A 15,999-nucleotide genomic window follows, 5' to 3' on the forward strand; every position below is an offset into this window, starting at 1 on the left:
AAGAGAGAGAGAGGGGATGGGAGAAGGAGAGAGAAAGAAACTTCAATTTGTTGTTCCACTTATTTATGCATTCATTGGTTGATTCATGTATGTGTCCTGACTGAGGATAGAACCAGAAACCTTGGCATATTGGGCAATACTCTAACCAACTGAGCTACCTGGTCAGGACCGACCTTTTTTTATTTATATATTAGCATCCTATTAGCATCCTACCTTGTTTCCCAATGTACTCATTCTCACTTTTAAATTTTTCAGTGGTGCTTATCTTCACCTAAAATCCTATGTTTCATCTATAGTTTTATTTAGTGTGTTACCTACTAGAATAAAAATCTATTTACATTATAACCAGTGATAAAATGGGATGTAAACAGTGTATGTACACACACACACACACACACACACACACACACACACACACACACTGAATTCTTAGAAGCTAGAACAGTTCCTCATATAGAGTAGAAATTTAGTACAACTTGGGTGAATGACTAAATGGACATTGAACAAACCATGGAACACCAGGAGCTCTGCTCTGAATTCTCTAATCTTTTCCTCAGGATTGTTGGGTCACCAGAGAGCAATAGACCCTTTTATCTCAGCTCCCTGAAGAAATGGTTTCACTGAAATGTGATTAAATGTTACGCGCTCAGCTTTTAGAGAAATGCCTATTTGAACAGCGATTTTGTCTTTTGTTACTCCATGACCTCAATTTGAGAAACTTTACAATACATTTGTTCTTGAATTCAGTGCCACAAAGTTTATCTCCTTGATCTAAATTATATTCTGCTCAGAGAATGAGAACTAAACATGCCTAGCAGTCTTGCTTTGTGTCTTAGTGTTCCTGACGTTCATTTCAGTTCAGTGCTTGGGGCAATAATTATACAGGCTCGGGCATCTTGTTAGATACATCCCTCCACTGAATTTCACTAGATTCTGTCACAGCATATTGCAATGAATTTTATAAGAATCTCAAAACCACTTGGAAACAGGCAAGTTATAAATCTCAGATTACTAACATGGTTATTAACATGTGTGTGTACAGCTTTCAATTAAAGAAGAGCCATCAGTTAAAAAAATGGCAAGGGTAATTTCACACATTATTTTATCTTCTGAGAAAATGTAATAGATTTAGCAATATTACTTTAAGTATAATGGGTGCATAAATTAAACAATTCCTTATTTTGCGGAGATGTATTTTAAAATATCCAGGCGTTAGTCATAGGCATTATAAATGAACAGACCAACATTATTTTTCCCAATTTCTATGAGATATTAGAAATATCCTATCTAATAAAAGAGTAATATGCAAATTGGCTGTACCTCTGCTACACCCACAAGCCACGCCCACAAGCCAAACAGAAGCGAGTATGCAAATTAACCCAACCAAGATGGCTGCGGCCATGGAGCAAACAGGAGGCTTGGGTTTCCCCGGCAATGGAGGAAGCCAAGCTTTCTGCCTGTCCTGGCCTGCCCTGCCTCCTCTCAAGGCTACAAAGTTTCAATTATAGAAGATAAATAAATCCCAACAAAAATGGGTGTGACCACAGAGCGAGCAGGAGGCTTGGGTTTCCCCGGAGATGGAGGAAGCCAAACTTCCTGGCCTGCCCTGGCCTCTGGTCAAGGCTACAAAGTTTAAATTATAGAAGATAAATAAATCCCAGATACCTGGGCCTCCACTTGGGTCGCTAGGCCACCTGCAAACCACCACAGGCCCCTCGCCCAGGCCGTCCCATGACCCAAGGGAACCCCCACCCTGATCCAGGACACCCTTCAGGGCAAACCAGCCAGTCCCCACCCGTGCATCAGGCCTCTATCCTATCTAATAAAAGAATAATATGCAGATTGATCATCACTCCAACACACAAGATGGCTGCCCCCATGTGGTCAAAGATGGCTGCCCCATGTGGACAGAAGATGGCCACCATAAGATGGCCAGCAGGGAAGGGCAGTTGGGAGGGACCAAGGCTTCAGGGGAGGGCAGTTAGGGGTGACCAGGTCTGCAGGGGAGGGTGGTTGGGGGGGACCAGGCCTGAAGGGGAGGACAGTTAGGAGTGACCAGGACTGCAGGGGAGGGCAATTAGGGGCAATCAGGCTGGCAGGGGAACAGTTAGGCATCAATAAGGCTGGCAGGGGAGTGGTTAGGGGGTGATCATGCTGGCAGGCAGAAGTGGTTAGGGGCAATCACGAAGGCAGGAAGGCGAGCAGTTGGGAGCCAGCAATCCTGGATTGTGAGAGGGATGTCCGACTGCAGTTGGACATCCCTCGAGGAGTCCCAGATTGGAGAGGGTGCAGGCTGGGCTGAGAGACAGCCCCCCCCCCCGAAACCGGTGCACGAATTTCATGCACTGGGCCTCTAGTTTACAAATAAAAAAGAGTTTAAGAAAATATGGGGGCAAAAATATATTAATTTGAACTTATTCAAGATTTCCAGCAATATGCCTGGCATATGGCCAATGGTGAGTTTGTTTCTCTTACATTTTTAAAAGGAAAAAAAAAAAGCAGAGAAATGTAAAAGAAGGTAACCTTTATTGATTATCCACTGCATGTGACATTATCATAGTATCTCACTTATTCCTCCTAACTCTTCATCTAAGTAGTTGTTTAAGCCCCAATTTAAAATGATGACTGTGAGGGTCAGAAAAAGAAGATTCCACAGCTAATTTAACTGAAGAGATCCCCCTGAGATTCACACCCAAGCCTAGTGGGCTCTGAGGTTTCCATTCTTTCCCATTCAGCTGTCCTAAAAGGCCCTTGTAATTATGTTTACTGACTTCTTAGGTTACACAGTGAAGAGGTAAATGGTAACCCCCATCCAAAAAAAGACTAAGATACGATTGATGTGTTCAAAAGGACTTTGTTATCTTCCCTTGCAGAACAGGTTTGACAGTGATGGACAGTGTTCTCTTTCATGGGCAGGAGAAAGCTATGAAATAGGAGAAAGGAAGATAAGGGCATATAGAATACAGTTTGCTAATTATAGCAGGCAATTATAGGGCTATTTGATTTTCTCTTTTGGTTTAATTGGGCTCTTCATTCCGTTTGTTTGTGTGTGTGTGTGTTTTAACTTTACTATATCACACTTTATAAGACTAAAGACAAAATAGAAGGCATCCCTGTAGCTAGATATAGTGATTCTGGAAATATCCAAAACCTCTTAGATTATGAATCCCTTTGAGCATTAGATGAAAACTGTAGACATCTGCTTACATTATACACACATGCAGTTTTAAAAAACACTTTCATACCACTTGAGAAACTTCACGTGTCCCTGATACCCATCCAGACTCAGGTTAGGGCCACCACGCTAATGGCAGAGGTAAGTTATTGGGCATCGCATGGAAAGTGTCCAGGCTGTTTCTAGGAAGCATGTAAATGTTCATCCTTCTGCTTTTGTGAACAAAATTCTATCCTGTGTTTCTTCCTTTTTAGTATTCCTTTTTCTAATTCATAAAATACTTCATGTTTATTTTTTTAAGTTTTTGGTATAATTTAATTTTACTTAAAAGACAGCATCCCCAGGTGCCAACTAGTCATTTTTACTAAAAAATTACACAGGATTGTCCCTTGTCCCATAGGAGCTGTAACTTAAAGCCCTTACCTTGTAGAATCCTAACACCTGTTCCAGGCCTTCTTCATGCGTATCTCAGCCAAAGGCCTTCTGATTGGCATTTGTGAAAATTCTTGTCAGAGTGCAATTTTATCAACTGTATAACAAATTGTGCCTAAAATAGTCTAACTCTCCTCCTCTACATTTATTTCTCTTTTTTAATAGCTGGCATTATTTTAATAGTTACAGTTAGAGGTAAAACAGTAGATCGCCTAGAACTGCAGGTGTGTGCATATGTGTGTGTGTTCCAATATGGATTAATCTGAATCATAAATCCTTAAGTGAAAATATGAAAAGGCATTACCTTGTCATTGCTCCAATTTATCACAGGATGGATGTTCTGCAGTATTTTTTTTTTAAGGAGCAGCATCTCAGGTAATAGGTTTAAACATCCTATGCAACTTGCCGTCTTATTTTAAGCCCCAGTGGCAATTCCTGGACATACCTTTTGTTCCGCTGTCATGGTAAGACTTTGCAGTCGACCAGTCATATTCCCTAAACTCTTTTCAAAAGCTGCCACGAGGTGAGCCTGTGAACAAAATGGAAGGAACACATGTTCAATGTCAGAACCCTATGTGGATGGATGAAAATGCTTCACTCTACAACATGCTTAATTTCAGGCATTCTGACTCTTGAAGCACCATCATAGTTAGCTTCCAATGGCGACTCTCCATTAACACAAATCTTCACCTATCATTTTAACATCTTCAGCTTAAAACCAGGGTTTCAGTCTCTTGACATTTCACGTGAGTTCACCTTCTTGAAGGCATTTTGCAAATAATGACATCTTCTAGCTCGCCCATCATGGAGGATTTGACACATAAAATACCGAATAAAGTTCTGAGTTGCCAAGGTTTTAGACCGAAAGCCCAGGCAGAGGTCAATGGACAAATTGCCTTCACTTTTGTACCTGAATGATGACCTTTGAAGATATTGTTAGCTCCTCGATTATAATGACACTCTCCTTCCAGTGTCAGGCATCTGCCGACAGCTATAACATTATCTTTCCTTTGTCTGCTTCCAAAGAATTGAATCGAAAAGAGTTGTCTTGACTTTCCAAATTCTTTTCAATAAAAGGGTTTTTATTTCTACTTTATTCCTTTCAACTAAGGAAGAGTAGGTAGGCCAGCTAGAAATAACAATCAGCTCTATTTTATTTAACATTAAGTTTTGGTGGCTTTGCGGTTTTATTTTAAATCTCAGAGAATTACACCTATTGCAGTAGATAACCAGAAGTTGTATGATTCAGTGTTTGACAATCTTATTATAGCTCTAAAATAGGCCAGTTTTTATTCACACGCCATTTTGCAACAGCTTGACCCACAAAATGTTAAGCATGAGGAGGTGCTGCAATCTTACACTGCGGCATGAGGCAGAACTCCAGGTATATTATCTCAAACTGATCAGTTTTATAGTGTGTCCACTTAAAGGGATACAACCTACATCTATAATAAACTATGTGTGTGAGGACATTTGGCAATCCTTGCCTAAGATTAATTTTTTGAGGGAAGGAAGTGAGAGGACTCGCAACACTTCACCTTGTAACTCCAGCGGAGCTGAAAAGCTGAGGTACCTACTATCAAGTAGATCCCGGGAGTTCTAAGAATTAGGGCACTACAAGTTTATTCCAGTATTAGTAAGAGCTAGACGTTTATTCCATTATTGGCACCAGCTAGAATGCACAAGTCCCTTCCATTAGCATCATGATACAAAGGTGTCTTTGTTCCGAGCTCTAAATTTAACCTGGGCAGCCTTTCCTTTCCTGATGCTGTAATATAGAGAGAGATAACTTGGAGAGGGCATGCCTATTCATCTTCAAACCATCAGTACGATTCTTTATTCTTTTCTGATCCCCTCCTCCCATTTCCCCCCTTCCCCTTCTCTCAAACCCACACATCCCGAGAATTATACTAAAAGTTTGTTAGCAGACTTAATGGGATAAATAACACTTTTTTTTTAAAAAAAAATTGACTTCAGGCAGAGGAGGGGAAAGAGACAGAGGGAGAAAAACATCAATGTGAAAGAGAAACATCCACCGGTTGCCTCTCACATGCACCCCAACCATTATCAAACCGGACACATTTTGGTGTATGGGACTATGCTCCAACCAGCTGAGCCACACAGGCCAGGGCAGGGTAAAAAATACTTTTAAAAAAAAAGGAGTATTATCTTATAGTTTAAAATGTTTTCAATGACAAGGAACGTCATTACATCAGACTTATTACCCTCAGAAATTTACATAAGGCCATGTCCCACTTTTTTCTATACTTAACCTTTTTTAAAATGTAAAGATATGTAAAAAAGTGAACAAAATGAAGATGTGAAGCTCACTGGTTTATCACATAGTAAACATTCATGCACTCACTAGCCCAGTCAAGAGATAGGACAGCTGAAAGTGCTAGAAGTCCTCCCCTGCCCCTCCCCCATTCCCGTCCCCTCTCCTTTCCCCAGAGATAACTGTTGTAACATTTGTAGTAATTATTTCTTGCTTCTCTTTATAGTGTTACTACACAAGCTTATATCCCTAAAACTGTGTTTTAGCTTTGCCTATTTTGAAAACACTCAAGTAGAATCAAAAGGCAGCATTTTTGTGTGTGACTGTTTTCCTTAACATTGCGTTTTTCAGATTCATCCATGTGGTGTGTAGGAGCTAGATTATGCTGAAAGCATTGCTCTGTGTAATTTATAATACATTTGTCCATAATAACCATTTGTGCTGATTTCAGCTTAAACTATTAGAAATAATCTATGACCCTGCAATGGGTTACTGCATCATAACTAATATTGCTTGTTTTATTTTAAAATATTGAAAATTCTGGCAGAATACCTTTGTTAACATTTACTAAAAGAAATGCAAGTTTCTACTTACTATTGCTAAGTTTTAATTCTCCTGAAGAATTATAAGTTTGAATTGTTGGACTTGTGAGTCCTTACATATATAAACTTGAAGTAAATTCCTTTACTTTGTGCATATTTTTTTCAGTTCAACAGGTGTTAAAAATATGACAAAGAAAGCAAGGCCATGAAGAATATGCTGTACAAATATATTGCTTATATTTTGGAGCCGTGAGTAAATAAATATAAAACATTCACCATGAGAATGTCAGTTTTCAGTCTTTGGAAAATTGCTCTTCATTAATTATTCACAAGAAAACTGGTTACAAAAGAACATTTTGAGTCACATTGTTCTCAATGAAAAATATGTTAAAAGTATGTTAGTGAAATATTGCTTTAAATTTATATTGTGTTGGCTTAGTGTATCAGGTCAATTTTGTTACTTTGAATGTATAAAATATTAAATTTCTCACTAATTGGATTAATTAAGAGGGAGTACATGAAGTAAATAAGGGAAACCATTTCTACCAGGGATGATTTTTTTTCCACCTGAATAGAGAGAATATAGAAAATAAAACTGATTAAACTATAGGACAATCTATTTTGTCTGAAAAACTTTATAAAATGATGACTTCTTAAAAAATTGTGGATTTTTAGGAGGGTTGTTAATCATAGTTTACTTGTTTCTGGCTTTTCTTTTAGCAGTTGCATAATTTTCAAGCCAGAGTAAAATTTTCTCAATATGATGATGAATGTGTCCCAACTCATGTTTGGTGGAGTCTGTCAAGGTAATAAATTAGACAAGACTAAATATTAGTTAAGGGAAGATATTAACACCTACTATCTTTAGTTTGGAAAACACACAACTTAATCAGAATAGACATGTAAAGAGAATTATTGTGCTACCAAATAATGAGAAGAAATATTATGAAAAATGCTTGCATTTCATTTGTTCATTTAGAATTCAGTGATAGTCTGTCAACCAAATAAAAGTACTTTACACACATATTAATATGAGGATGAATGGATAGATACATATGACTTTACATTTGAAAATCCATTGTTAGATGAGCTGAAAATGACTCTGAAACTATCATAAATAAGGTTTCACATTGCTTTTACTATATATAATTGGCCCTTCACTGTCTGTCATAGTGTATATGTGCAAACTAGTTTTCTCTTAAAGGAGATGTAGGAAAGCAAGAGTAACTGGCAGGATATACAAAAATATTAAATAGAGCAAAGAAATAGGACACAATTCCAAAACAAAATAATACCCAAGAGATTTCTGTGTAAAAGACTTACATGTTGAAAGGCAAAAGAAAGTACATTCAGTGATGTCTGTGAAAAATGGTAGTAATAAGTAGCATTAGTGCTCACTTCCAAATTCTCTAAGGGCTGAGATGTGTAAAGACATGATATTAAAACACAAACAGATGCATCCCACCTGACTTGGCTGCACGAAGGTGTGGGCGAGAGGCGAGAAGGCCCCTGGCTGACTGTACGATGTGACCACACATCCGCAGTTGCCTTTGCTTCTGGGGCTCCTGTTTTCTTTCTGTTCCTTGATGGGGTATTGGTTTAGGGAAGGCCAGGCAATAGCGCTTGTCAACAAGCCCTCTCTGCCTTTTAAAGACATCCTAGTAGATTAGCTTTACAAAGAGTCTTGCCAGGGCTTTATGCAGCTCTGTTCAAAGAACTTCTCAAGTGGGCGGGAAAGTCAGTGCACATTCTACTGAATGGAGGTTAGACTCTGCCAGTCAAAGGAGAGGTGAGCTCATAGGATACCTTTCTGCCTGACCACCACCCCTTTTAACAAAGGGGTAAAAAGCATTTTAGTAAAGGAGCAGTTTCAAGTAGAGGAGTAAGTTTCAAGTTTAAATGTTAAAACAGGGATTATTATGTGGATTCCATATAAATGTAGTCATACCAGGTCCAAACAGGTGATACATCAATTATAAAACATACCCCAAAAATTAAGGTAAAAAAGTTTACTTGTAGTCTGAATAAACTAATAAATAAAAGGCTTACACCTACTTCCAAATAGGAACTTCACAAGATTTAAAAAAAAAAAAGACTGGGACTTAAGTTGAAGAAATTCTATACAGGAATATTTTATTCAGTTTATGATTAATTCCTGGGCATGTATGTTAAAATATATGTATATATTATTTACATCAATGGATATTAACTCAGGGGCAACAAAGTAAAACACTCTGAATGAAATACAAATGTAGCAGTTTTGCTTAGAACTGATAAAAATTATTAGGTATTAACTTAATCCTCTCATAATTCATTATGGACTATGGAATCTAAAATGACATCTTAATAAAGCAAACATAAATTTCAACATGATTTATAGTAAAAAGGTAACCTGTGAATAACTGAAATTTCTAAATGTATAAAGATAATATCATTAAAAATACAAATTGACATAAATATGCAAACTCCATTCTTTTTCATTATAATGATCCATTAAAATGTTCAAAATAGAATTGACATTAAAGTTATTTTATAAATATTTACATATGCATCCATTTATACAAGTTCTTGGCTACTAAAATGTTTACCCTTAAAGTGATTTTTTTAATAAACTTCTTGTAGAGTAGAAGATAATGAATATCTTCATTACCTTAATTTTTTCACTTTCATCTTTTGTCATTGCAGCAATCAAAGTATATGATGGCAAAAAGCTTTAACAATCCACATCACCACAAAATAAAGAAGTAGTAAATGGTGAAATAAGGTTGAAATACATAAGAAACTGAAAACTAGACATCTCTTTCAAAAACTGTGGTAGTTCCTTTGTGTTTTATTTTATTTTTTAATTTGAAATACTTATAGGTTCACAAGAAGTGCAAAGAGAGTATTGAGAGGACCCATGTACCCTTTACCCAGTTTCCCACAGTGGGTTACATCTTACATAATTATGGTGTGATATCAAAACCAGGAATTCAATATTGGTACAAATATGTAGATTCACATAAGTAATGATTACTTCATTGAAATACTTTTACAGTTACAGCCACCCACCTCTCAGGGAGAAAGGTGACCACCATCCCTAATCCTTGACAACCATTAAGTTGCTGTTCATTTGTGCCTTTCTAGAATGTTATACAGATGGAGTTACATATCATGTGACCTTTTGAAAGGGTGCTTTTCCACTCAGCTTAGAGTTAACTTGGAGATATCCACCCAAGTGTGGGTAGCAATGGTTCATTTCTTTTTACTGCTGAGCAGTAGTCCATGGTATGGATACATCAGTTTGTTTATCCATTGACCTATTAAGAGACATTTTGGTTGTTTCTATTTTTTTCACTATTAAAAAATAAAGCTTCTATGCACAGTTGTTTTTTGTTTGTTTGTTTGTTTGTTTTAGTAGATCTAAGGTGATTTGAGAAGATTTCTAAAATGCATTATAAAGTAAAAAAAAGATCACGCAAAATAGGATATATTTTAAGCTCACATTTATGTGCAAAATGCACTTCTGGTGATAACATAGATAAACATTAGGGAAGCTGGAAATATTTGCACTTTTTCTCTAAGACTAGACTTTTCAAACAAAATCATCTATTTGGCACCACTTCCTCTAATTCTGTTTATTACTTTTAAAAACAATTATCACCTCCCAGGGAGAGACTACAGATATTATTTTCCCTTATTACTTCTTCCTCCATGCCAGTTAATGCCACAGGTACACTGGATACCTGCTTATACACCCTATGTATATCTGTGCTTTATACATGAAATGGTGAGTTTACTTTTCCACCACAGGAATCAATTTTTACCATTTGATGGTAATACCAACACCCAGCTGAGAATACATACTCCACAGTCATGAAAACATGGTGAAAATAGTGTGATATGCATGATTTGAGCAGAAGTGGCTGACATTGTTTTAAAATGTTTGCTCCCTTTTGGAACAATGGTGAAGATTTGATCCCCCAAGAACATCCCCCCATGTTAGAATTAGGTTCCGTGTGTGTGTGTGTGTGTGTGTGTGTGTGTGTGTGTGTAGTAAGCCTTTGCAAGAGGGTTTTGTATATTTGTTAGTGGGTATATCTATAATAATAAAAGCATAATATGCTAATTAGACCAGATGGCATAACAGCTGAACGACTGTCCAGACCACCTTCCGGACGAAGCCAGGGCTGCAAGGGCCGAGCCCCTTGCATGAACCGTGTATTGGGCCTCTAGTAAAAAAATAATGTTGAAAGGAAACACAAGAAAACAATAACCATGAACGGGATGAGAATCTCAGAAGGAAAAACAAATAATGCCTTTTTATTTAAAATTTTTTTAATTTTAGTTTTTTGTGTTTTCTTTTGTTTTAAAGAATACTTTACTGATTTTTAGAGAGAGAGGAAGATAGAGGGGAGAGAGATAGAAACATCAATGTGAGAGAGCAACATCGATCAGCTGCCTCCTGCACACCCCCCACCGGGAATGGAGCTGCCTGCAACCTGGGCAGGTGCCCTGACTAGGAGCTGAACCAGCAATCTCCTGGTACACTGGAAGATGCCCAACCAACTGAGCTACACCAGCCAGGGCTAGTTTTTCTTTTTAATAAAATAAGCATGTATTACTTTTTAAAAATATGTTTTTTATCCTTACCTGAGGATATATTTATTGATTTTAGAGAAAAGGGAAGAATGAGAGGGAGACACACACACACAGAGAGCGAGAGCGAGAGTGAGAGTGAGAGTGAGAGCGAGAGAGAGAGAGAGAGAGAGACTGATGTGAAAAACATTGATTGGTTGCCTCCTGTAAGAGCCCTGACCAGGTATCAAACCCACAACCTTTCCATGTACAGAACAGTGCTCCAATCTACTGAGCAACATGCCAGAAAAAGCATGTATTGCTTTTTAAATGGAAATAGCTTAAAAATTACTGTGTAGCCCTAGCTGGTTTGGCTCAGTGGATAGAGCATTGGCCTGGGGACCGAAGGGTCCCAGGTTTGATTCCAGTCAAGGGCACATGCCTGAGTTGCAGGCCCAGTCCAACGTGCAGGAGGCAGCCAATCAATGATTCCCTCTCATCATTGATGTTTCTATCTCTCTCTTCCTCTCCCTTCCTCTCTGAAATAAATAAAAATATATATTAAAAAAAATTACTGTGTAAAAGCCCAAATTCCACAATGTATAGCAGCCACTTATTATTGCAATATCTGAGTATATAAGTCTACATAAGAGAGATTCAAAAATAAAATAAAACCCTGAGAATTCATTAAAGATATCTGGAAGTATCTTGACTATCCAATGCACGGGGTCTATCATGAAGCCTTCCTTGTTGGAGATAAACAGAACCCAGAGTATTTTGGCATTTTCATTGTAATATGTCCTCTGGGTACAAATTAAGGTACCTAGACAGGAGTGTTTTATACCACTATACTGTTTATTGTATAAAATTTACAACCGCTATTGAGCTATTTAAGAGTTATACTTAGACACAAAATATAGGTTGAATAATACTGTTCTCTATCAATGTTGCCTAAACAATTTTCTAAAATGTACTATCATTTTTATGAATCTCCTAACAACATCCATAAAAAATAAATATAGTCAATCAATCCAAAATTTAGATTCCCCGAAAGATGAAAAGATAAAATCAATTCAAATACAATGCTAAAATGAATACATTGTGAGTGAGATGATTTACTTATATACTGTGAAAGTTTTATTACACCATAATTTTCCATTTAAAAAATCTCACTTATTCAAGTCATACCCAGGGGGGCTACACCTGCTCAGTCTTGCTCTGTCAGGCTTTGCCTAGGAGATAGAAAACTCAGTGGAGAGCATAGAGAAGTGAGGCAGGCAACGGGCCCAGAGCTCTACAATGGAACTGAGCAGATTAATGTTGACTGAAGGTGGCAGGACATATGGCAAAATAGCGGGAGCTTGCTTACCCCTCACTGTTGTTTCTAACACCATTGTTCCTTAGGATGAGGCACAATGCGACAGGCTGTTTATTACTCTAAATCTATGTACTCCCCGGCACATTGGAAGAACTTCAGTAAATGTTAATATAATTAATGGTCTTCACTGTCATCATTTTCGCTGTTCTCTGCTGCTTAAACTATGAGAAGGCTGCCCAGGTTGGTGAGAGAAATATATCTCATTTACAATATAGCTAAGATACCCAAAATTAGACCTAAGTTAACTTTTTTTAGAAGGAAGTGAATGCTTAACTAATTGTCTAAAAATGGTACTGAAGGAGGCAGGGCGTATGCATTTTTTATCTTCCAACGTTAATCTCTATCAATCCCTAATAATATTGTGGCTTGAGAAAGTCTTATGTATGGGGAGTGATAAAAATAAGAAACAAAAAAAGAAATAACCTTTGTTGCTGTTACTAATACTTCCAATCTTATAAGAAACAAAAAGCCATTTCAACTACAGTATGAATCCTTATCAATTCGGGTTTATATTTTATTACTCAGGGTACAGGAAAGTTTGACTTTATACGAGTCCCACAGCTTAGTGACTTAAGTCTGTATAATTTTTGACATTTAAGTGTGCAAATCTGTTACTAAAATTATCCTATTTACTATCTAAAAGTCTGCTTTAATGTATCACAAAATCAAAAGTGACTTACATTTGCTGAAAGCTGAGATGTGAGGGTAGCCACTTTTTCTTGAGATGCAACCAGCTCTCTCCGCAGTTTATGAATTTGCTGAATGTAATTAAAAAAATCAATTCAATATGCCAGCAGATTTTGACATAAAACTAAAATTTAATCCAAGCAAGCAAAGCAAATATTACAGTTAGCTCCTTCTACCCCAACTGTATCAGTAGCAATTTCTGAAAAATTAAAGAAATGTGAATACTGGCTGCACAGTAGCAATCAAAAGCCAAAGATCAGAAGAGGGATAAGTGCCTATGTCAAAGCAGGGACTCTGATCTGCCAAGTAAGGCGTGCTTACTTGTTCCATTTGCCATCCCTGCCTGACTCAAGAATCAGTTTACTCTTTATTGATTCTTTACAGAAATTTGTAGTAATAAAATTCAGGTAGTAAAATCTGTTCTTTCAAAAATTAAAGATACATATACATATTTTGGGATCTTTTGAGTGAAAAGCACTCCGTGTTATTTTTCTATCAGTTTTTTTTTTTTTTGCATGTTTATTTTAACTTTATGTTTGGCGACTTCTCAGAGATGTAGAAATCCTGCAGTCACTGAAAGCTGGTTCTAATTCAATATTTAATGATCCCATATTTGAAAATGACAGGAGTTTTAATGGCTAACACTCATCCCAAATCTTGATTGTAATGCCCTTTATTCAGTAAGTTACTAAAAAAGGCTTTATAAATTATCCATAGTTTAAAAATAAGGGGAAAATCAGTAATACTGTGCAAATTTCACATAATAAAAGGCTAATATGCAAATTGACCAAACGGTGGAATGACTGGTCGCTATGACACACACTGACCACCAGGGGGCAGACACTCAATGCAAGAGCTGCCCCTTGGTGGTCTGCCAGAAACTGGGCTCATGGCTGGTGAGAGCAGTGGTGGTGGCGGTAGCCTCTCCCGCCTCTGTGGCAGCGCTAAGGAGTCCGACTGCCAACTTAGGCCTGATCCCCATGGGGAGCAGGCCTAAGCCATCAGTTGGACATCTCCCAAGGGCTCCTGGACTGCGAGAGGGCACAGGCCGGGCTGAGGCACCCCCCACCTGCAGTGCATGAATTTCGTGCATTGGGCCTCTAGTAACTAAATAAAACAACAAAATAAACATGCAAAAATGTTTTCCATTTCAGTTAAGTTAACCCTTGAATAAAACTGAACCAGAAAACTAGAAGAATATATGAAATTATATTTAAAATTTTAATTTAAGCACTTTCAAAGTTTAACCTGCATGTCTCACGTTGCCATGAAATATAAAGTGATTCATAAAAGTAAAGCATTTATAAGTAAACAAGTAAACTTCTGGTCTCAAGGGATTTTAGTTATTTAAATGCCAAATAGTCTGATGCTTCCCATTTTTACAAAAACAAGTCTTCTTTGGTTGTATTTGAACTTTTGGAATATTGCCTCAGTTTGAAAGAGAATTCTTGACACAGTTCATTACTTGTCTTTTTCCTTTTTTGCCCCTCCACATTCTATTTTGGTGGAGAAGAAATGGTGGTCAATATTGAGAGACTAAAAAAGAAGTGAGCTGGAAGCTGGAAGCAGAGATAGAGGACTTTTTATAATTTCGGAAAATGCGATTCCTTTCCACTCCTGTTTTTTAAAAAGAGAAACATCCCAGCCCCAATTAATTTTTGAATTACACTCCTATGATGATGACCAAATAGTCTCAGAAATCAAAGAATCCATATTGTTCTTAAACCAAATTCAAAGAAGCTTTCTCAGATTAACAGTCTCTATTACATGACAAGTACTGTAAATTATTTTTTTAACAACCATGTCTCATTCTGGGACATGAATGATAAAAGGGGAGTTGGATAATTACTAATAAGGCAAGTAGATGTGGCATTTTTATACTTCAATAGCTATATTATGATCAATGTTAGAAGCCTTCTATGTCCATAAAATGCAAATAAAATGTTTTTGTTTTGTTTTTTAAAAAAAAACAACATAATCACTTTTCTGGTCTAGCAATTACAAAGATCAAATTGGCACAATCAATACTTTTTCAGTATTTTGAAGCACATCACAAATTTTACATTAAAGGCTAATAAAATATGACTTCAAAGGAAAGAGTTTCTTTGTAGAGACTGTTGCCAAGACATGTATTTTCTCTGTGGTCTGATTGCCTCAGTGTAAAGCAATCAAATAGACATTACTGTACCTTGAATAAAGGCCTAATTAAAGTCCTCCTGCTCTTCTTGGCCAACACAACTCTTATACAAAGAGACAGAAAAAGAATATTCTCTCCAGGTTGAATTCTGATTTGTATGTGATTGCAAGGAAGTGTGACTCCTGAAATGTATGTGATTAGAACAATATACCACAGTAGATAGAAAGTGGTGACTACAGGCAGCAAAGTCCTGGCACCAACGAGATAGGCGGGGATGCTGGCAACCTGCATTGTGGAGGTCTGCAGCTCAAGATTCAATAGTTTCCTCAATCCTATGCAGTTAGTTTTATAGGCTGTGGGGGAAAAGAGACTAATAAAATAGAAAGACTGCACACTCATTCATCCATCAAATATTTTATGAGTGCTTGCTACTAGACACAATTTATTAGCTAAGACTCCAATCTATAATGTGAGAGGAGAGTTTGCTTCTAAACACTGCCTTTCATTTTCTTTTATGAGGAAATATCCAAGACCTTTTATCAACTACTTCATTTATTTGTATCCATAACTGGAGGGGTATGCTATTGTAACAGAGCCCTCTAGTGGGAGAAAACCTCATTTCAGCATAAATGTATACCATCGTAGTAAAAAATAAAAACGCTACAAGTTTTTTACCTCTGAATGAGCCTTTTCTTCAGCCTGAAAAAGAGAAATGCAAAAAAAAAAATATTATAAATAATGTCAATTCACTTCACATGTAAGAGTAAAATAATTATACTTTGTATTTAAAATATTATGATCTAACAAGAATATAGT

At 37.0% G+C, this 15,999-nt stretch overlaps 1 protein-coding gene across 2 annotated transcripts in view; it reads right to left on the minus strand.

The window, feature by feature from the left end:
• Positions 1 to 15,999, minus strand: part of NAV3 (neuron navigator 3) — a 607,457-nt gene that overhangs the window by 60,042 nt on the left and 531,416 nt on the right. For both annotated transcript variants that reach the window (XM_080659233.1, XM_080659232.1), the window contains exons 21-23: positions 15,859 to 15,882; positions 13,040 to 13,117; positions 4,053 to 4,136 (exon numbers count right to left, since the gene is read on the minus strand). In XM_080659233.1, coding sequence (XP_080515359.1) covers positions 4,053 to 4,136; positions 13,040 to 13,117; positions 15,859 to 15,882 — 186 coding nt within the window. The remainder of the gene's footprint in view (positions 1 to 4,052; positions 4,137 to 13,039; positions 13,118 to 15,858; positions 15,883 to 15,999) is intronic.

The sequence above is a fragment of the Plecotus auritus genome, assembly GCF_963455305.1.
Source record: "Plecotus auritus genome assembly, chromosome: 3".
In the NCBI taxonomy this organism is placed as follows: Eukaryota; Metazoa; Chordata; class Mammalia; order Chiroptera; family Vespertilionidae; genus Plecotus; species Plecotus auritus.